We start from the raw sequence: 23,081 nt of genomic DNA on the forward strand, positions 1-23,081 counted from the left end.
TGCTTCTACATTTTTTTATTTCACCTGGGAGTAAAAATGCTTGCAAAGATTATTGTTCAATAAAACGAGGGGTACATATTCGTAAAACTTGTTAAACGGCCATGAATCTGAAAGTTATATTAATTAAAACCTTGTTTTACAAATGGATGGTTCTGAAAGTTGTGTTCAAATTTAGATGGTAAGCACTTGATGTACACAACATGCTGTAACCTTGGGAGACAAGTTACCAGTAGTTCATCAAAAGATGCTGCATCGATATTTGGCAGAAAAAAAAGAATGCTTATCCATAGCTATCAACATCTGCGTAGTGGACAATTTCTTGGTACAAGCAGCAGCACAGATTGTCTCGAAATAAAGGTGGACAAGCGGCAGGCACTTGAAAAGACTCAAAGCTGGCCTGTCATCATTGTTAGGGGACATGATCTCCAAAGCCAAATATGTTTTGCTTAATTAAACACATGCAAAAGCACCTTTAGTTGGGAGACACTCATTGCTACTAGGAAGGTGCAGCTGAAAGTTCCCAAAAATCATGGCAACAACTTCCAGCGCTCCAATGCATATGGCCTCTCTCTCTCTCTCTCTCTCTCTCTCTCTCTCTCTCTCTCTCTCTCTCTCTCTCTCTCTCTCTCTCTCTCTCTCTCTCTCTCGCTCTAGAAAACAGAGAAAACAACAGCTCAACTTTGGGCAGCAGCCAACCTTGCATTTGCATCCTTTATCATCCAGGACATGAGGCACAATGTACCAAACACTGGGATGTATTAAAATAGTACTCCAGCAGACAGCAAAAGATGCAGCCAAAGTGTGATGCCTCATAATAGTAATGAGAAGCTGGGAAATTTGCAGTGGTTGATGCATAAATGTATATATAGAAACACAGTGCCCCATCACTGAGCACATGCCCTGCTCCTGTCTCATAGTTGGCTCCACATATAAAAACACACAGGACAGGGATGAACAGCAATGCAATGTCTATCCACCACAAAGCAAAGCATCTCAATATCTCTCACCATGGACTTTATCTATCCTCTTCTGATTCCATTGACACCAAGATAATTAAGAAATAGCCAAAGAAAGAAAGATAAGCTCATACAATACATTTTTTTAACAGCTTGCAACAATTATTTGTTCCATTGACACACCATGGTAATATAATTAAACAACTTTTGGTGGACAAGATGCAAAAGGGCCCCTTGATTAGGAGCAGGGTGCCTTTGCATTTTGTGCCCAACAAAGAAAAAGAGCAGGTAGAGCAAAAAGACATTGTTATAGGACAGATACATGTTATTCATGGTTTCTCTCTTTTGTATATGACAAGATGAAACTTGAACACTGACTGACTGACTGCCTGGCTGGCTGACTGACTCACTGGAACTGATAGAACAGTTGACACACCAAAATGACTTCACTGATCAGGAGGTACAGGCTTGGAGAACAGGGACGAGTATGATACAGAGACGAGCAGAGCTGCAGAGCTAGAGACTTGGTCCTTGCATCTGGCTGGCGGCCCATGTGTTCAGCTTCTGTTCTTGCATTTCTCCATGGCCCTTGGCGCTGAAAAAAATCAGACCAATAAGTTGCAATGTTACTTCAACTTCTAAAGTTACTACTAATCCGAGAACTACAGATAAAGCTAAGTAAAAAATATAAAAAAAGAATGAGAATTAATTATGCAATACTAACCCAGGCCAATGGCTTCTGATCCCTTCATGATCCGAAGGCGCTTGCACGATTCGACGAACATCCTGAAACGAAATTTCCACACCCAGTGAGGAAGCTGATCGATCGCCATTGCCATGGCAAAGACGTCAGAGTAGAATGCAACAAGGCCAAGTGCTCAATGCTCACTCCCATGGGACGTCGCCGACGAGCATCCAGTCGCCGTCCTTGTCCTCGTAGGTCAGCACGTACTCGGAGCCGTTAAGCAGATCCACCAGCTTGCTCTCGTTCATGCCGTTCATCCCTTGGGACCCACAGCTTCCTGAAGAATCATCATCGCAAGAGAAATAAAATTATCACAAATTTGATTCTGAACCCATTTCCAGGTACTGATCTGCAACTGCAACCAACTGACGACTCTACACTTTTTGGAAATTAACAAACACATCATTGTTAATGGCTTTTATTAGGCTCGACAAATCTGTGGTTGTTGCTCAGCCACATCAGTGCCTAAGCTACGTACCGACCCTTTTTCTCTGTATGATATGTGCACGCCGATGAACACGTGGATTAGTTTAGACATGGAGGGTCCAAGAACAGCACATGGCAATGATGGACCAACTGCTAGCTCATCGAGAGCTAAACTACTGAAGCGTGCACACATGATCATGAGCTACATGCACAGGCAGCTAGCTAGAGGATGAGAAGAGATACTGGATCGATGATGAGTGATCTGTGTGTTGGAGGGACAAGGGCATTATGCCAGCCAGGGCAGACACCTACCAAGGATGCAAATCATGGAGGGCACCACTGGCGAAACCACATGGTGACCACCACCGTACCACACATGCGAATGGCGCCAGTGCAATCATACACCCAATGCAAGTTCCAACCCGTGCAAAATTGTGGAGTGCATTGGTGATCACAAGTTACTTTTCTGAATGTTCAGAGTTTCATTCATTCATGAACCGACTACATGCATGGTTCGTGCAGAAATAAGTGAGCAGTCGACGAAAGGCGAACAATGTTGCAAGAATGATTTACCTACTTTATTTTGCGTGTATTTCTACTGTATATTTGTTTGGTGGCACTCTTTTAATTTGGTGAATTTTAGAAAAAAATAAATAAATAAATTCATGCATGATGATGTGTTGGGTTGATGTGGTAAGTACCATTGGTGAAGGAGCTGACCATCTTCTCGAGAGCCTTGGACAGCTCCTGGTAGCTCTTGTACATCTTGAGGTCCACCTTGCGCAGGTACGGCGCGCCGTCCAGGCTCACCTTCACGAACGCGGCGCCGCCGCCGGCTGCCGGCGAGGACTTGTCGGCGTCGGCGTCCTTGCTGCCGGCGCCCTTCTCGGACTGCACAGACATGATGTTCTTCCGGAACGAGCGCACCGGCGGCCATCCGACCACCTGAGCCCTGCATGCAGATAAAATCACCAAGTCAACATCATTTGGTTAAATTCTGTCAAAAGACAACAATAGCTAATAACATTATTAGTTTTTTTTGCGAAAAGCTAATAACATTATTATTATTATCATGGAGGTTAAAACAAACACTGACACTCACTAGATTCCCAGCTCATTAATCTACTGCAAATTGCATGTGCAACCGAAATATTCTTCCCCCTTTTTGCCTTCTACTTTTTACTGCACCATTTTGTTTTCTACGTTGGAGCAAACATATAGATGTGTATAGAACTATAGATCATCAGCTCGTCCAGTGGTCCATGGTACTATTGGGAGGAGAGAGAGGTGCCAATTGTTTTCATGGAAAAGGAGGAACCTTTTGTGGTGGCACATGGAGTGTGTACTACCATGGCCACCTTCCAATTTGCTACCTTTTGTTTCTTCTCCCCCTTTTTTTCTCTTAAACGTGGTCATGTAAAATGTGCACTAACTCTAGATTTACATATTTTTCACCAAAAGATAATTCCAAAACTAACATCTCGTCCTTATCACTTTACTGTCCAACACAACTATTTGCAAAATGATAGCAAAAAAAAGCAAAAACAAAAAAAAGGGGCCGGACGACAGGCAGATCTAGAGTGGTGATCCGTGAACGGTGAACCCAATGTAGCTCAGGACCATGCTGCATGCGTGTATAGTCATCGGCAGGCAATCAAGGGCAGTATGGGCAATAAAAAACAAAAACAAAAACAGTTCTTGTTTCTACCGTGCCATCAATTCTAAGCCTCGACCGATCAGGATCAGCAGCAGCAAGTGATGTGGAAAATGATGTTGATGTGGACAAAAATGACACTGTGCCAGAAAGAGAGAGAAAGAGAAGCTAAAGGAGAAGAAAGGCAGGCGCGTGGCTTTCTTTTATCGTGTCGGCACTAGGCGCTGTCTCCCGGTGCCCCACACGTAACATGCCCGCTGTCCCTCCCTCTCTCCTAGTTCGTGTCCGGCCGGTGCATCGTGTTCTTCGATCAAACTATTAAACAAATCTGCCCTAGCTAGCTAGATCCAGCTAGTAATTCCGTGCCTCTAAATTTGCACGCAAAGTTTGTGGTTTTTGCTTTGCAAAGATCTTTAGTTTGCTTTTGCTAGCTAGCTTTTCAATTTTGATGCTTAGAGCAGTATCACTAGGCTAGCTACTCCATGTTTTTGTTTTAGATCTCAGCAAATGATGAAGCAGCATCTACCTGTTTTCAAATAATAAAGTTTTGATCATTTCACGATTTGTAAATATATAAATGTCTATCTTTTCTCGTAAAGGTTGAGGCATTTCCTTAGCTGCTTGTACTACTGCGACATGAGAAATGGTTGTGGATTTGCAGGTTCTGCACGGACAAGACAGTCATGGCGGCAGATCGACAAAAGATAGCTAGAGCCGTGTGATAATTCAGGCTGCTGCTTCATGCATCCTGATGAGAGATTCTGCTTCGATCGTTGGCGACGGCTACTTAGTTAGGGTTAAATTTCTGCTTAGCTCTAGCTCTACATCATCCATGGCATGGAGAAGCAGCTAAGCATGCACGTACGGAGATCAACAAGCAGCTGCAGGGAAGAAGCTAGCTAGGAAGCTTGAGGAGTGAAGTGAGTGAGTGGGCACGACGACGACGTACTTGGGGGCGCGCGGCTTCTCGGCGGGGTCGGGCTGCGAGGCGGCGGCGGTGACGACGCTGCTCTGGCTGGGCGACCGCTTCATCTTCCCGGCCGGGGACTCCTCGGTCGCCGCCGCGGCCTCCTTGGCGGCATCCACTACCTCCTTCTCCTCTTCCACGACGGCCGCCGCCGCCGGCTCCAGCTTCAGCTTGAGGTCGATGGTCTCGGCGAAGCCCCTCTTGCCGGAGGCGCTCCTTGTCCCCTCGCCGTCTCCAACCCCTCCCCCGCCGCCACCGGGCAGGCCCAGCCGGAGCTCGGTCTCCTCGAACCCCAGGTCCGCCGCCATTGCCGCCGCCGCAGCCACCTCGCTCCTCACCTCCTCGCCTTCCTGCTCCCTCTGCTAGCTCGCGCGGCTTCTTGCTCGCTGGCTGGCTGTTTGGCTTCTTGCTTGGCTGCTTTGAGAGGGAGGAAGGGTGGTAGGAGGAGGCTTGCGATTGCAATGTAAAGGCATGCAAATGCAATGGAAGGGAAACTGATAAAGAGGAGGAAGAGGGCAAGCTAACGAGGGGCCACGAGTAATAATGCCACCAGGGTGTGGGTGTGTAGAATAATAGGGCCATCATAATGCATGGCCGCTGAATTTTTGCGCATGCCTCCCTGCAAAGACAAGACTCTTCTTGTAATGTATAGGCCCATTTTGAGAGGGGTTTAGTTGCAAATTCGGATCAAATAATAAGGCCTATCTCAGTGCATAGTTTCATAACACAGCCACTAAAATTGAAAACTTGCAACTATATATATCAGCCCTCTCATTCCATGAAACTCCCTCCTCGCTCCTCGCCATGTTAGCAAAATTATTGATGTGACATAAACTTTTATGCTATAAAGCTCTCCATAAAACTCCTATTGAGACCGGTCTAAATCCACTTCTTTTTTAGCTACGTGTATATCCTTGGCCTTACCATCAACATATACGTTGATCCAATTTAATTTTTCTCTCTAATATAAGAAGGCTGCTACTATATATATTATTAGTCGTGTCCACAAAAAATGTCTACTTGTTTTTTTTAAGCGTCGTCCAACGTACACACAAAAGGGGATTATTGTTGCTTTAGACATAAAACATTGTGCACCCACTTTGAGGCTACACTATCTGATATCTTCCTAGCTCCTAGGCATATATCTACACTTTGAGCTTTATTATCCAGGCACACCAACCAATCAGCTGTGGCCTATGCTTACCCAGGCACATCACAGATTTTTTAGCTGTGGCATTAAGTCACTAAAAAAATTGGCAATTTACAAAAAGAAAACAGTTTGGCATAATACACCAAGACACGTCTCTTGCATCCCTAGGCATCATTTTATTTTTTTTAAACGAGGAAAAATATCGCCACATGCGTCCATAATTTTCAAGTTGGAAAATTTTAGTTTTTTTTCTCAGTCACTTCACTATTTACTTTCTTCACAGCACTGGTGCACTAAATAGTTGGGTAATTGGTGGTGAGAGGGATGTGTGCAATTTGGTCCATATTTATCATTGCGATCCGGGGGCATGCAGCCGCGAGAAGACATGAAAAGAGGAGGGGGGTTCCGACCCCCAGTCCAGTCACCCAGCTGGAGGCCACACGCACGAAAATGACCATGCGGTGGGATCCACACTTACCCCGGTGGGGGTCCACTTTTCCCGGTTCTTGCATCTTCTTTATTTTTTTGCACCGAAATATCAAGCAAGTCACTTGATTTTAAAGAACATTCAAAATACTGTAAAATAGAGTAGCCGCCTCCCGGAGAAAAATGAACACTTTTTTTAGATTACACAGTACAACCTAGACACTCACAACGCATGTACACTCACACCCTACCCTTATGAGTATCTTCGAAGATTGAGCCGGCAAATCCTCGAGATTGACGAAGTCAAAGGAATGTCGCCTACCACTGAATGCATAATGCCGTTAAAATTCAGAATATTCGCTCACATGGGGAATCGAATTCAGGATCTCAAATGCTACCAAGGCTCTTGTAATCACTAGACTACATGCCCCTTCGCAAAAAAAATAAACAACTATTATTACACCAAGAAAAATGATCGAACAATTCTTTTATAAACATTTTTTTAAAATAAGGGGAAACCGGCCTCTCTATCACATTGTGATAGCTTGCGGCCAATTCTTTTATAAACATGGATATGCAATTAATCCTCGAGAATGCTTCACACTTGTTGACATGTTTTATGAGCATGGACGCTTCATTTTATGAATATTGTACCGCGGTTTTCCCTCCTCCTATTAATGTGGTAATTTTTCCTTTGATAAATGTGGGACCGAAACCGGCGACCAGAGGGGGGTTGAATGGGAGCCGATCAAAATTTCTTCCGAAATTCAAACCGTCGGCCTATATCCCAATACCACCGCAAACCCTCAAATCTAGGTCAGCGAGAATAGCTATGAACAAGCTATCTCGAAGCAAAAGACCTGAGTCGCAAAGCGGAAGCAAAATCGAGAGAACTTCTCAAATCGAATCTGCTCAGGCACAGACCGGTCTGACCGGTATAGAGGACCGGTCTGACCGGTCAAGAAGTTCAAAAACAGACAGACCGGTCTGACCGGTCTTGCCAACCGGTCTGACCGGTGGCGTCCAGAAACCCCGAAAATTCAGTTCCAAAACGTGAATCAAGAGCAAATCACGTCCAAATTGGATGAAACTTGGAGGATAGCTTCGTTCCTACCCCAAGAGCGCATCCCCAAGTAATCTCACCCTAAAGATATCCATAGCACGAGAATTTCGGGATGAGATCAAAGGGGGTGGGGTTTTCTCTAGTCTCCAAGAAATCGAATTCGAACGAGCTAGTGATTCTAGAGGGTTCAAGAACCAAGTAGAGGCATGGGAATCACAGTAAAGAACTCGTGGACTCCTCACAATCAAGTGCACCAAAAACGAAATCGAAATTTCATCAAACAAGACACAAAACGAGGAGATGGATTGATTCAAACCAATCAGAGGGCACGAGGAGGATAGGGCCTCCTTTCCCAATCAAATCCCTTACAAGATTTCAACAATCCATGGACAAAATCAACTCAAACAAGAGGAACAGAGGGAGGGAGACGCAGGGGCGGCGGCCTGGGGAAACAGAGAATTCACAGACAAGTTCTAAAATCCGCAATTAACCTAACACAAGTGAAGGGGTATTTATACCCGCGGGACCGGTCAGACCGGTTGGTTAGACCGGTCAGACCTGTGCCAGGGACCGGTCAGACCGGTTGGCCTGCAGCACCCCCTGTACACGATCTCATCCGACGGCCGAGGTTCTTTCTTCGGAACGAAGTCTTCTCCACGATGCCGCCGTCTTGATGAAGATCCAGTCCGCGGTTTTGGAGGGTCTGCGAAACCCGGGTAGGTGGCCGGTTTTGAAAAAACCGCCAAAACCTCACGCGCGGGAAGATTCCCGCCTCCACGCCGTGGCCCTAGATGCCGTTCCCGCCTCGGCCTTCTGACGGCCCTAGACGCCGCCCGCCGCCCGTCACCTCCTCGCCCGCAGCGAGGCCCTAGACGCCGTCGACGCCCGTCGCCTCCGTCAGTCCCGAGACCGACGCCCGTGCCTCCACGACTTGGCGTCTTCAACCGCCGTCCGCCTCCTTGGTTTTGTGGCGCAAACCATGAAACCCGCCTTCCGTCGCCGCTTGCGCCCTCGATCCAGGAGTGGACACCACAGCTGCCGCCCGGTCCGAGCTCCGGTCCCGGCTGCCCTTCACCGCCGTCCACCGCACGGTCCATCGGCCACAGCACCTCCACGGCAGCTCCCCGTCGACACTCGACGCCCGTGTACCTGCAATCCAAAGACCAAGCGCACGGCGCAATCTCCTCAGAGTCGCGACTACACCACGGTTAGTCCACTCCACGTGTTGACCACCCATCAACACCTAACGCTCCACACAGGCACTCAAGAAGGAAACACAAGAACATAAACAAAACGCACACACAGCGGTTAGCCTGACACAAACACAAGCCAAAATCAAGTTAACACGCCAAAACCTCCAAGTCATCACGACAATCACTCATCACAATATATGAGGTCAAGGTACTTGTCAACTTGACCTCTCAATCTCCCCCTTGATGAGTGCATTGTCGAAAAGATGACATGAAAGCGAGAACAACCCAAGCGAGTGCCCAAAAGCCAGATAAAAGCCAAGAACAAGGCCACTCGACATGAGCAAGAATCTAGAAGAGTCCACAAAAAACTGCTTGGCTCCAAAAGAAAAGGATCACAGCTCAACACCGCGAAGGAGTCAAAGGACATCTTCGAAAGACCCAAGAAGCAAAACACTCAAACCAATTTCGACAAGCGTTGTCAATCACTCATCACCAAGCAAACCAAGGTATTTATTGACATGGTTTGGAACATTTCTCCCCCTTGATGAGTGACTTGACACAAATCAAGCACAAAGAAATGGTTTGAAGTGCAAAAACTCGAAAATCTCATCCAAATGATCAAAAGTCAAAGAAAAGTCAAGAAGGATCACATGGAATGAGACAAATCAAAGCCAAAAATCGGTCCCCAAAGACATGGGCAACGGCTCTACGCAACCGATCAACAAAGCATGACCCCTCAAGAAAGAGGCAGGGCTCAACACAGTCATGCAATGGCAAAGCACCGGTTCCTCCAGAAAGAGGCAAAGGCTCAACACAACCAATGCGAGAGCATGCAAAAACTCAAACTCCCCCAAAATGCTTAACTTCTCACAATATGCACAACTCCCCATGAGTGCAGCACTCAAACTGCCAACTCCCCCTGGATAAATGCTCAACCTGAATGCCTACTCCCCCTCAAAGCATGCTATGCAATGAATGCTGTGCAGAGGGTGTACGCGAAATATTCAGGCATACAAAGATATAATCATCGAGTGACAGGCATGTGTGCTTCATAAACAGGAACTGAATCTAGCTCAACAGGATATATCAATCAAGTCTAGAGCTAGCAAGTTCAGTTCAGCAAAAAATAAAAGCATCACCCATGATCTAGCAACAGCAACTAGGAGAAAGAAAGCAGTGCTAGGCAAACTCATACAAGGTGATCCAAAACAGCCATTATATTTTATCACGAATTAATTTTGCATATCAAAACTTATCAAGCAAGTGATTTTGCCAGGGGTTAAAAGCTTGTCATGCTTTACTTAGCAACGAGGCCAAGCCTATGCCAAAGGCAGTCAGAACCTTAAGGCACTCGCTTCAGTCATGCACAGCCTTGCCCGGGTTCTCACTAGTGCTATGTGAGCCGCCCCGAAAGCTCGATCAGTGCGATAAGCAATCCCACCTGGATCTTTTCATTTCATTTCAGACGTATTTTGAACAAATTTAACAATTTTAGCTCATGTCAAAGAATACAAGCCACACTAGCATGAATGAGATAGCAAAGCACATCAATACATACTATCATGCTAGTAGCCAAGACAGGGTGACCATGTTTTCAGATTTTCAAATCAAAAAGCTTAACTCACATGATATGACATATACTGTGGAGCAAGCTATACATGATCAAGTCTAAGAAACTACACTAGCAAGCACTAGAAGATCATAACAGTGTATACAAGAATGCCAGTGCAGTGAAGCAATGCAAAATGCAAATATGTACAATGCATATGCACAATGCAACTAACCAAGCTAAAACTAAGAGAAAGGAAAAGACAAGCCAAAAGCTAAGCAAATGAAGCACTCAGCAAATATATAGGCTCAAAGACACACAGGACTAGACCAAAATGGATCCAACTGAGTACCATGAAAAGGTAACAATCAGAAAACCACAAGTCTATCCTGGGAAGAAATCGTACAAGTCAAACACTTACATACCTCGATGAAGATCCCGCTGGACCTAGAGCATAGCAAGCTCGAGGTCACCACCCCTGCGTCCTCAGCAGGTCCACCTTCTGCTCGAACAAGTTCTTGAAGAGGTGAACGATCGAAGTGGAAGTAGTGGTACTGGATCGTCCTCCTGAGCCGAGGTAGTCGAAGCAGAAGGGGGCCAGAGCCTGCAGCCGGCGCAGTAACTCCGGATCACGGTCATCAACTTGGGGTAGAGCTCCCCCTCAACAGACTACGACCTAGCACAAGACAAAGCTAGACACCAACAAGAAGAAGCCAAGTACCAAGAGAAAACAAGCTCAAGCATATGGTTAGGCGTTAGTCAGGCTACACAAACATAGAGATACCAATCGAAAATCTAGGTAGATACCAAGACAAAAGATACCCCTAGAACAATCTTAAGGCACTCAACGCATGAAGCAAAGTAGCAAGACTAGACAAAGATAAAACTGAAGCAAGCAAACTTAGGAACATAGGCAAAAGCTAAACAAAGCCTTCAAGGAAAATGATATCACATGAAAAACATATCAATGCACAAACCTGAAGCCAATTGAAGAGACAAGACAACAAAGCATGGTATGAGGTTCATGTGATTCACACACAAACACAAACACGACTAGCCTATCACAAGTAGCAAAGATACAACTAGTAAGCAAAACTAGAGGATCACACAAGCTAACATAAAAAGTGGCTAAACCACAAACAAGGCAAAACCTAGCAAGTACAACTAACCTGAAAAGGTATCAAACAGGGAAACACAAAGAACAAGGGAGTAAAAGCTCATGAATATACAAATGATACAAAGATCCATAGGGTCTTCAACCGGCATGGAGAACCATCTTGTATTGATCTTCCTTGCAAAAGATCAAGATTTGTGGAGCACATGTTCTCCATCCGCGTCCTCTCACCTACAAAAGAGAGGAAGAAGAAGCCCGAGTCTTGGATCCCGAAGGGTTAGCAAGTATGTACTTGGGAACCCAAGACTTGGCCACATGATCACGAGAAGCATGGATAATAATGCGAGGATTAGCATGATGCAAATGCGGGTTCAAAATAGTTTTTGAAACATCCTTGGAGTTATGTCTCACAGGAGAAACTCGAGGAAAACGAGAATCACCACTGGAAAAGAGACAATGACCATCCAAGGTCTTTTGAGACTCACCCACACATGTACCCTGGCTTACCTCACTAGAGCTAGCACACTGCTTCTCAGAAGGCTCACAAGTGTTCATGCCATGAGAAGGGCAATGAACATCCAACGGCCTAGAAACCCGAGCACAGCGGATGCATTTGGCACGCCTATAGCAAAAGCTATCTAGATGCCCATCTCTCTCACAAAAAGTGCAATGGTACAAAGGCCTAGAAGGAGGCACACCATTCTCAGATAAGTGAGAGATCCCTTGGGACTTAGCGCAAGGAGCACTAGCCTGAAACTTAGTGCCCGCACTAGGAATGCTCGTGCCATGGGAAAAGCCACGAGACTTCCTAAAAGCCTTAGCTCGAACTCTTCGCTCATGTTTGACACGGCGGAAGCAGAAATCGAATGTATGTCCATCATTCTTGCAAAAAGTGCACTTGAATTTTGGTTTGGGAATCTGAGTCCCGAATATGGAAGTAGCACCATTGCCATGTGAATTCCCTTGGACATCACCCGACTCAACACACGGCTTAGGACTAGCTATGGAAGAGCTATCCTTAGCCACACCACAAGTGCTCTTGTCCATGGATTCACTCTCAACATGAGAATCTAACTCTGGTGGCAAGGGGGAAGAAAAACCAGCATCAGAGTGGAGAGAAGTGTGAGAACCAAGGAACTGAGCACAAAGACCCTTGCATGTTGTGACCAAAATCTCATTTTGATATTTGAGACGATCACAAGTACCACATGGAGCATTTCTCAAGTTCTCCATTTCCTTTTCGATGCACTCAGCATAAGTGGTACGCAAGAGGTCAACTTCCTTCTCAAGGTTGGCACTCATATCCTTGTGCGCAACCAACTCAGCGCTCATATCATCGCGCAATATCTCCAAAGCCATAACCTCAGCTTTCAAATCAAAACACGATGTGCAAGAAATAACACCAGAAGAGGCATCAACATCATGCAAAGAATCTGAAGCACAAGAGGTCTGACAAGCAACATCAGCAAAGCGGTAAGGGAGAGGATATGCAAACTCCCGTGAAGACACCAAGACACACGATTTAACGTGGTTCGGTTAGGACACCAAAGTCTCTCGCTACGTCCACGGCCACTTGTCCAACACGAACAAGTGTGATGCCGAGTCTCTTCGCTTGATCACCGTCTTGCCACGCCTCCAAGGCTCCCGACAAGCAAAGGCTAAGTGACGCCAAGTCACAAAGACGAGGTCACCGCCACCGTCTATCTCAAAGCGTCACCACGGCACCGTCTTCACTATCTTGGAGCTTTAACACCAAGTAGGGGCCTCCTTCCCCGCATAAAGTGTCGTTGCCACTCCACACCAAGTCGGAGGGTCACACGACGAGTACATAAGGTGCTTGCCGCAGCAAGGCTTTCTCTCAAGCTAGTTCTCTCAAGAACTAAGCCTCAACAAGCACTAAGCACTCTCACAAGTGTGCTTAAGCCTATATGATGTACAATGAAGCTCTATGGTGGTTGGAGATGATCTTTAGCTCTTGTATACTTTCTTGAACTCCAGCACACTCAAATGACCCGGCCTTGGGGGTATATATAGGCAGCCCAAGCAAATATAGCCGTTGGAGAAAAGCTGCCAGAAAAACACTTAACGCCGGTTAATCCGACGTACCTCCAAAAGCCATCATCGGTTCAACCGGTGTATGTAAACTGCTACTTGAAAAACTAGCCGTTATCAAATAACCGGTGTATCGCCGGTTTAACCGATGCAATCAACCGGTGTATGTAAAATTAGCATCGGTTTAATCGGTGATTGTAACTTCTTCACGTTCCTCCAAAAACCACCTCTCTGGACAACTGAACCGATGCAATTGACCGATGCATCGTCGGTTCAACCGGTGTATGTATTTTCATCGGTCTTCGTTTGGTAATGCACCGATGTATGCATTTTCTTCAACGTCGGTTAATCCGGTGAGTGTATCTTCAGTTTCCAGCTTCTGGACAATTACACCGGCGTGTGTCTTTTCCTTAACATCGGTTCAACCGGTGTATTGAATTTCTTCACAGTCTCTTCGATTCTTGTCCTTTGGACCGAAGAGGTTTCCAGCTTCTGGACAATTACACCGGCGGAACCCCCGTAGGGGCGGCCCTTCGGGCCTAGCTATGCCTATCTTCTCTTTGTCATCACTTGAACCTAAAAGTCTGAGAATGATCATCTTAACACTCACATTAGTCCAAGTGTTGTGTTGTCTATATCAATCACCAAAACATTATATTGAAATATGGCATGAGAGGCCATTTTCGCTACAACCGCCCAGAGGGCACGAGGAGGATAGGGCCTCCTTTCCCAATAAAATCCCTTACAAGATTTCAACAATCCATGGACAAAATCAACTCAAACAAGAGGAACAGAGGGAGGGAGACGCAGGGGCGGCGGCCTGGGGAAACAGAGAATTCACAGACAAGTTCTAAAAGCCGCAATTAACCTAACACAAGTGAAGGGGTATTTATACCCGCGGGACCGGTCAGACCAGTGTCAGGGACCGGTCAGACCGGTTGGCCTGCAGCACCCCCTGTACACGATCTCATCCGACGGCCGAGATTCTTTCTTCGGAACGAAGTCTTCTCCACGATGCCGCCGTCTTGATGAAGATCCAGTCCGCGGTTTTGGAGGGTCCGCGAAACCCGGGTAGGTGGCCGGTTTTGAGAAAACCGCCAAAACCTCACGCGCGGGAAGATTCCCGCCTCCACGCCGTGGCCCTAGACGCCGTTCCCGCCTCGGCCTTCTGACGGCCCTAGACGCCGCCCGACGCCCGTCACCTCCTCGCCCGCAGCGAGGCGCTAAACGCCGTCGACGCCCGTCGCCTCCGTCAGTCCCGAGACCGACGCCCGTGCCTCCACGACTTGGCGTCTTCAACCGCCGTCCGCCTCCTTGGTTTTGTGGCGCAAACCAAGAAACCCGCCTTCCGTCGCCGCTTGCGCCCTCGATCCAGGAGTGGACGCCACAGCTGCCGCCCGGTCCGAGCTCCGGTCCCGGCTTCCCTTCACCGCCGTCCACCGCACGGTCCATCGGCCACAGCACCTCCACGGCAGCTCCCCGTCGACACTCGACGCCCGTGTACCTGCAATCCAAAGACCAAGCGCACGGCACAATCTCCACAGAGTCGCGACTACACCACGGTTAGTCCACTCCACGTGTTGACCACCCGTCAACACCTAACGCTCCACACAGGCACTCAAGAAGGAAACACAAGAACATAAACAAAACACACACAGCGGTTAGCCTGACACAAACACAAGCCAAAATCAAGCTAACACGCCAAAACCTCTAAGTCATCACGACAATCACTCATCACAATATATGAGGTCAAGGTACTTGTCAACTTGACCTCTCAATAAACGAACGTGGGCCCCACGGACGGCGGGCATGTGAGCCTGCCGGCGTGTCCCCCGTCGTCGTCGTCCTCAGCAGAGCAGAGCTCCGGCGCTCCAGCTAGCTTTCCTTCTCCGCCATGGCCGCGCAACCCCAAGCTCGATCGTAATGAAGGATGCGTACGTGGACCATGCACTGCACATGCACGCATGAGATCATCGAGGACATCACACGTGTGAGCCTGATGTGACGTGACACGCCTTTATTTCGCTGCTAATTACATAGTCCGTCATGTACGTGTTAGCTAGCTAGATTATAGGTGATTGATGACTAACTAACTAATCAACGAGATTGAAAGAGATGGCTTATATATATATATATATATATATATATATATATATATATATATATATATGCAAGATTGACTATTCTCGTTACTTCGCCAAAAAAAGGAAAAAAACAGAGAGAGTATATGTTGGACTAGTAAGGTGTACAAGACGTGATGGTACCTTAACCACGTACGTAGACCGTACGGTAACAGGACACACACGTTGCACTCGCACAATGTTTATTATTCACCAGTCACCACTATGCTGGCCCATGCATCCATACATGATACATGCATGCTAACATGCAAAGAGGATGTGTGTGTATGCGCGGTACACTGTACTCCTGTTCTAAATTATAAATTATAGATCGTTTAATTTTTTTAACCTCAATTTTGGCCACTCGTTTTATTTAAAAATTTGTACAAAATATCACTTTCTTTGTTGTGACTTTCTTTGTAAAAAATGAATTAAATAAATTTGACTACGTTTGAACAAATTTAAGACGAGTGGTCAAACTTGGTGTCAAAAATATCAAACGACCTATAATTTGGAACAGAGGAAGTAGCTCACTTGGTTAGATTCATTCCTTGCGGTGAAACCTGTCTATTCGGGATTTCGGGTTTAAGCTCTGAGTTACGCAGGTGTTTGCACATTTTTAGTTAATTATTGTTCTAGTGGCAATTGACAACAAGGCATTTTATGGTGATGATTTTGCTGAACTCAGGATCGATCGGATCTATCATCACCTCGCCGCATGCTTACGTATGTGTACATTTATTATCTTTATATATATATTAGAGAAAAAAATGGAAAAGGAAAAACAATAAATAAATTAACAAGGTTTAGGGAAGAAAATTGAAAAGGGAAAACAATAAACAAGGTGCGTGAGCAGCAGCTAGCTCGGCTTGGCTGCTCTCACATGAATGTGCTACAGTGGAGCTCCCGTGTCGTGCACCATACTCCACGACCCCAGTAGTCATCCGACGGGAGGAGCTACTGGCCTGGCTGCTAGCTAAGCTATAGCTTCCCCAACTACAACCCTAATTAATAACGCATTTGATTTTTTTATTTTTGTCAATACATATATTTTCATTCCCCATATACGAGTACACAATATATACACGTATATATATCGATTGTTGATGTGTCACATATCATGTGAACTGTTAGTGTGTTGGGATTTAATGATAAATTCGGCATGCACTTGCCAGCAAACCTTATATTATGCGAGAAGAATTTTATGCATAGGGTGTCTACAATGGTTAGCTATTTAGCTAGCTAGATCTGATGTGGCAAATAAAAAAGTAGGAGAGAGAGTAATCACTAGCGACGAGCAAATAACTGATCTATTTCACGTAGTCTAAGAACATATGAGAGGAGCGTGTGGGTCCAATAGTATAAAATAGACTTTTTTTTATCTCTCACCTCCACATCAGCATACTACATAGTTAGTACTAACTATTATCATTGCAGACACCCATAGAACATGTTCTGGACGCTGTCACCTACAGCTACTAGATTAGAGTAATTGCATGTCTACGTAAGCCGAGAGATAACAGCTCTCATGGACCTACACTATTGTAAATACCTTAGTTGCATAAATTTTCTTATGCAATAAGTCTGTAATTCTTCCACGCACACGGGTTAGTTTAAGCCCAAAACCTAGCTACTATATATATAGTGAAAGGCCCTTGTTTGGTTTTGATAATTGAGTGACAACTTAAATGGACTAATAAGTGTTTATGTTGAGATACACAGGAGATTAGCCCACACAAAGACACTAGTTTGAGCAACATGTGCCATGGAGGAGAAATGGCTAAGGGTTGATGCTATGCTCATATAGTGATCGAGAAGCTCATTGCATATGAGACATGACATGGAGTTATGTGACCAAAGTGGAGAAGATCAATACAAGGCTTGGCTTGATGGACCGGTTGCAATGGAGAAGGGCAAGTCAAGGCTTTGAAGCGAGGAACCGCGAGACGGTGAAGCTTGGGCAAGATTTGGCGCCGATGGACCGAGGCAACGGTGAAGAGCGAGCAAGGTCAAGATCGATGGACCAAAGAGGTTATGTGATGATATGGAGTGGATCATATCATTTAAGAAAGATCAAGCCAAGTGTTGACTCATAATGATGATCAAAAGGCTTGATGGAGTTTGGTGCTTGTGTGGCATCAACATTTGGGAAGATGAAATGGAATGCGCAAGACAAATGTATGACTTGTAGGGCATTTCATTTCACCAGTCAAAGGTTGTGTAGAGAAGTACATGACCGGATTTAGGATAGATGGCCGTACTATCAAGAGGGGCAAACTTGTTTGCATATCGGTCATCTAGTGCCACTTGAGCGATCTAACATTGCGATGTTGCTAGGATCGAGTGGCGTGGTGAGATCAAGTGAAAGTTCTTTGAAAATGATTGTGAAATGCTAACACACATGCACATGGTGTTGTTCACGTGGTGGTGTTGGCACATTTGCAAAGGAGAAAGAGTTGGAGTTGATGTTTATCACCTTGGGGAAACAAGAAAGGCTTTTCGGTGTTCTTCGGAGAATAGGTTGGCTCTTGGAGTGAAATACTGTTTTGATCCATTGTGTTTTGGATCAAATATTCAGTTGGGATGTGTAGCCCTCTGAATAAGCTTTCCATAGAGTCCAAGATCACCAAATTTGGACATTGGAGCTAAGAGTTATGGCCGTTTTACCGAGATACATTTCTGCTGGAAATAGACCTGCGGACGGTCCGCTCCTTGGGGGTGGACGGTCCGCCGTTATCTCGGATGAGCTCGAACAGAACTGTTTTTGGCTCTGTTGGTGGTCCAAAATGAACAGCGGCCCGTCCGGTCCATGGGGGCGGACGGTTCTGTGGCAGAACCGCCTAAATTATCCCGGCTCAAGTGCGTAAACCATCACCATAAAGGCAACATTAGCTTAAACGCACTTCAAACGGAACAATTTTTGGTCTGTCTGGTAACGTCCCGATACAACCACCGATTCTCGGATCGAACAAGCATACCCCGCACGAAGGCGAGTCCAGAGATATTACAACCACAATTTTACAACACAGGCATATTAAAGATTACAAACCAGTTCAAAAGATTATTACAACACCAACTTAAGTAAAACAGTTATACAAAACATAAGTGTAGAATCAGAGTTTAAAACAGCGGAAGATAAAACACGACGGCTACAACACGTCGCAAAAAGGATACCAGGCTAGCCCAGGCATGGTATCACTCGTCATAGTCATTGCCAGCCGAAGACGTATCCCACTCTACGGACCAGCCAGGAGGCAACGAGCAAGGATAGGTCAAGCTAGCGATCTGATCCTCAAAAGTCATACCTGAAAAAGGGTTTCAACAGCAAGGCTGAGTATTCTAATACTCAGCAAGACTTGACCGACAACGGGTATAAGAAGCCCACCTTAGCTAGACTATGCAAGGCTTTGTAAGGCTCTGGTTTTTCCTTTGCTGAAAAGCAATAAAGAGTAGGTCCTTACTTTCAAGTTTTAGCTTCAAGATTCTAGTTGATTAACCATTCTATGTAAGCATCTACTAACCAAACATGGTGGAACTTCTAAGCAAACATCAAGATTAATAAGAATATTGTTGCTCTTATTACTCTGTGTGGCAAAGAGATCAAGCAGTCTCATTTCATCGTGAGAGGCGGACGATTCTGAATCGAAATTCAACCTTGCAAGGGTAACCTAGCACACACGTCTGGAATACCGTCGGGTCATTCCCAAACAACCGTTGACCTTTCTTTCCGGCTTGTGGATAGGAACACTCTCCCCGACTACAGGGCTCCAAGGTCCACCCGTGCTCGGTCCACCCTTGTCCCTAGAAGTCGTGGTGTTGCGCAACATAAAATAAAACCTATCTCTAAGAGAGAGTGTCAGGTATATCCACTCCCCGGTCCAATCGGCTACTAGGCTTGCCGCGTACCATATTTACGGCATGTGACTAGTACTTTCAAAAACTTAACCAGCACTACCACACACCGCGACCTTAGCAAGTTCATCAACACAGACGGGGTATCACATAAGGTCATGATATCGAACACAACCCCGTCCGTAGTCCTTATATTGATAACAGAAAGTAAACAGGAAATTCCTATAAAGCTCGCGAGTGACAGGCAATCACTCGACTTTTACCGGTCCTATAAGCTTAGCAATTATTCGGACTCAGGTCTAGTATTCAGTACATAGGTTCCTAGGATCATGCATCTAGGGTTTCAATTCAACTCCTATGAACTGTAAATGCACAAGTAAAATAATACAGTACATGATATTAATTTGAAGTATAGGTTATGTCCGGGGCTTGCCTTCTCGGTAGTTGCTAACTATTTCAGCGCTAGGCTCTTCCGAACTTTGGTTCGGGGCTCCAGTTAGTTCCGCAGTGTTTACTTGAGCTTCGAGATCACCTCCGTCAGATTCCGGGATCAGCTCGTACGTCCCGTCCGATAAGACAGTCGTGTCTATATGCAATGCAAGAACAACATTATAAACAAACATGGGCAATCGTTTATAGAGTAGTTAAATAACAAATTTAACTACACAAGGCATCATGATCAACAGCACAAAAGAAGTTAACTAACTTCATAAAATGAGTGGTGGTGATTTCCTATACGAGTAAATCATGGTTTGTAAATAAAACAACAACTCAGAGTACAAATAGTAATAAAATCTACCAAAATTACACTAAACAGAACATGAACAAAGTAATCTACCCTGTAAAAATCATGCCAAGACATTTAACCATTTAAACACAATAAATCATTTACTCAGATAACATCTAGAACAAGCAAGAATTACACAGGTCAAACTAAAGAAGATAAGAAGCTCAAAATTTAACATGAGATCTACACAGGGATGATCTAGCTACTGTGAATTTTTCATGATTTTATATACACGGAATTAATTCAGATAAATTAAACAAAACAGACACCAGTTTAACAAGATTCAATTTTAACTCCTGTTCTAGCCATGAACTGAAGCTTAAACTTCCTGGACAAGCTAAGCAACTCAAAAAGAACAAGCAGAAATAACTTCATGATTTATTATGAATAGAAACTATTTACCATAATTAAAGTCTACTAAACAAGGATTAAATCAAATAAATAGCTACACCAAAGAACTGATCATGAAATTTTTATAGAAAAACAAGTGTAACATGATTCAACTACCACAAAAATTTCAGAGCAATACAAGCTTTTAAGCATCAGATAAGAAAAAGATTAAAGAACAAGTATTTATATACCTATTAACACAAAACCATTTATACAGCAAAAGTTTGCAACTAAAGACTAACATATTATGGTTCTACTGCATAGAGCTCTTCAAGAGGATTCCAAAACATCAAGATTTGCTATTTTACGAATTTTCTACAAATTGATATTGAATTTCAAAGATCACAGCAAACTATTTCAAACAAGTCCTTAGAGCACTATTCCTCTGAGTCACTGACATCGCAGACAACCCCCTGAGCTTTCTCAAATTCAAAACCGAGGTCCTCGGGTCGGGTCAGAGGGGGAGGCGAGGTTTGACCGGCGGTTTCCCGGCGAGGGGCTCACCGGCGGCGAGGGTGGAGGGGTGCGTGAGCCTCACGGGTTCAAGGCGCACCTCTGGGTGCTTGGAATCGAGGCTAGGGCGGTCGGAGAGGGGGTGTCGACGGCGAGCGGCGGCTTGCGGGCTCGGAGCACGGCGGCGGGGTGGCTCCGGTGGTGTTCGGGTGAGGGGAAATGGCCTAGGAGCTGCGCGAGGTCGAGGCGGTGCTAATGGTGGGGGATGTAGGGGTGGAGCGGGTCTGGGTTGGCGGCTCCGCGGTGGGGTGGAGCTCGCCGGGGTTCAAGCGGGGCGGCGATGGTGTTCTGCAGCGTGGGAGCGAGGAGAGAGCAAAGGAGCGAGTGAAATCGAATCCTGGGGTTCTTGTAGTGCTCAGGCGCGCGAAAGATCGAGAGCTGGGCCTCTGGTTTGGGCTCTCCACGGCGGCGTCGGCGGCCGCCGGGGAGGTTCTGGGCGCGGCGGGGGTGCGTGGCGAGGGGTGGGGGCTCCAGCGCGAGGCAATAGGAGGGGGAGGAGCTCGCCGGCGACGCGTGGGAGCCAACGCACGGCGAAGTAATGGCCGGGAAAGCCGGGAAGGCGCTCCACGGCGGCGCTGTCGGTGGCCGGCGGCGAGAAGCAGAGCAGGGGGTTGAGGTGGAAGAAAAGGGTCGTTTTGCAATTACCAAAAGTTCCAGGGACCCCACTGTAAAACAGCGATAACTTTTAAACCAAAGCTCAAATGAAAAAGTGCCCAACATGAAAGTTGTTCAACTTTTCAAGATCTACAACTTTGATGTTGTGCAAAAATTTATTTGACCAAAGACTCAAGAGCTAAAATTAAAATCATTGAAGGGATTTTGAATTCTAGGAAATTTGTCTTTTTCAAAGCAAAATCACTTCAAATGTAGACTTACAAGCAAAATGACTACCATGCATTAAATGCACTGAAATTTTGCACAAACACCCTCCACTAAAACTATAATTACACAACCCATTCAACACAACTGCAAAAAGGACCTTGCATAGAATCATAATTACACATATAACCTTTCATAATTACAAAAAGATCCTTTTTACGCATTTCAAGCACAAGATGCATAGCAACAAACACAATTATTGTGCAGACACCTATTTAATTACTGTGTAAACACCCGGGGTGTTACAGCCTTCCCCCCTAACAGGAATCTCGTCCCGAGATTATAGTAAGAAAAGGGTGCAACGACTTGGTACCTGGACTGGTTCTAAGAAAGTCGGGAAAGTTTCTTTGGAGAAAATTTTCAGTTTCCCAAGTAGCTTCTTCTACAGTATGCTGATTCCACTGGATTTTGTACATTTTAACTTTCTCCCTTCTAGTACTTCTTTCTTTTGTGTCAAGAATCTTGATTGGATACTCCGTATAAGATAGATCGGATTCAATCTCGATATCCTGTGGTTCAAGGATTTCAGTAGGTACCCTGGTGCACTTCCTAAGTTGTGAGACATGGAAGACATCATGAACGGCGGCCAATTGAGAGGAAAGACGGAGTCGGTAGGCAACGGGTCCACAAGTTTCGATAATTTCAAATGGTCCGATGTATCGGGGTGCTAATTTCCCTTTTAAGCCAAAGCGTTGAACACCTTTAGTAGGAGATACTCGCAAATATACAAAGTCTCCTACCTCGAATTGTAAAGGATCTCTCCTTTTGTCTGCATAACTTTTCTGTCTTGATTGAGCTGCTTTAAGATTAACCTGGATAATTCTGACTTGCTCCTCTGCCTCCGAAACTAAATCTGGCCCAAAAATTTTGCGTTCTCCAGCTTGTGACCAATTCAAAGGAGTTCGACACCTTCGACCGTATAATGCTTCAAATGGTGCCATTTGCAAGCTGGATTGATAGCTATTATTGTATGAAAACTCTGCCAGTGCTAGGCATTTAACCCAATTCTTGCCATATTGAATAACACATGCCCTCAACATGTCTTCAAGGATTTGATTGATTCGTTCAGTTTGCCCATCTGTTTGTGGATGATAAGCTGAACTACGAATCAATTTTGTTCCAAGGGATTCCTGCATTTGCTCCCAGAAACGTGCTATAAACTGAGGCCCGCGATCAGAAATAATCGTCTTTGGAATTCCATGTAAACGAACAATCTGATCGAGATAAATCTCTGCGTACCTCTTG

The 23,081-nt window shown here is 45.5% G+C and overlaps 1 protein-coding gene across 1 annotated transcript; it reads right to left on the reverse strand.

Annotated features, from left to right (window-relative positions):
- Positions 1–1,073: 1,073 nt before the first annotated feature.
- On the reverse strand, positions 1,074–5,299 carry LOC120700041 (auxin-responsive protein IAA30-like). Its single transcript, XM_039984198.1, has 5 exons — positions 4,731–5,299; positions 2,829–3,079; positions 1,846–1,978; positions 1,681–1,742; positions 1,074–1,551 (listed from the first exon to the last, which is right to left on the reverse strand). The coding sequence occupies exons 1-5, from the start codon at positions 5,054–5,056 to the stop codon at positions 1,514–1,516; spliced, it is 810 nt and encodes a 269-aa protein (XP_039840132.1). The 5' UTR covers positions 5,057–5,299; the 3' UTR covers positions 1,074–1,513.
- Between the last annotated feature and the right edge of the window lie 17,782 nt (positions 5,300–23,081).

The sequence above is a fragment of the Panicum virgatum genome, chromosome 3K, assembly GCF_016808335.1.
Source record: "Panicum virgatum strain AP13 chromosome 3K, P.virgatum_v5, whole genome shotgun sequence".
In the NCBI taxonomy this organism is placed as follows: Eukaryota; Viridiplantae; Streptophyta; class Magnoliopsida; order Poales; family Poaceae; genus Panicum; species Panicum virgatum.

What these genes read in the sequence shown, in the direction of transcription:
- LOC120700041 (XM_039984198.1), bottom strand. Translation starts at nt 5,056, where the DNA reads ATGGCGGCGGACCTGGGGTTCGAGGAGACCGAGCTCCGGCTGGGCCTG. An exon ending in GAGAAGCCGCGCGCCCCCAA is followed by an intron (nt 3,080 to 4,730) that starts GTACGTCGTCGT and finishes ATCTGCATGCAG; the next exon opens with GGCTCAGGTGGTCGGATGGC. An exon ending in GTCGGCGACGTCCCATGGGA is followed by an intron (nt 1,743 to 1,845) that starts GTGAGCATTGAG and finishes ATTTCGTTTCAG; the next exon opens with GATGTTCGTCGAATCGTGCA.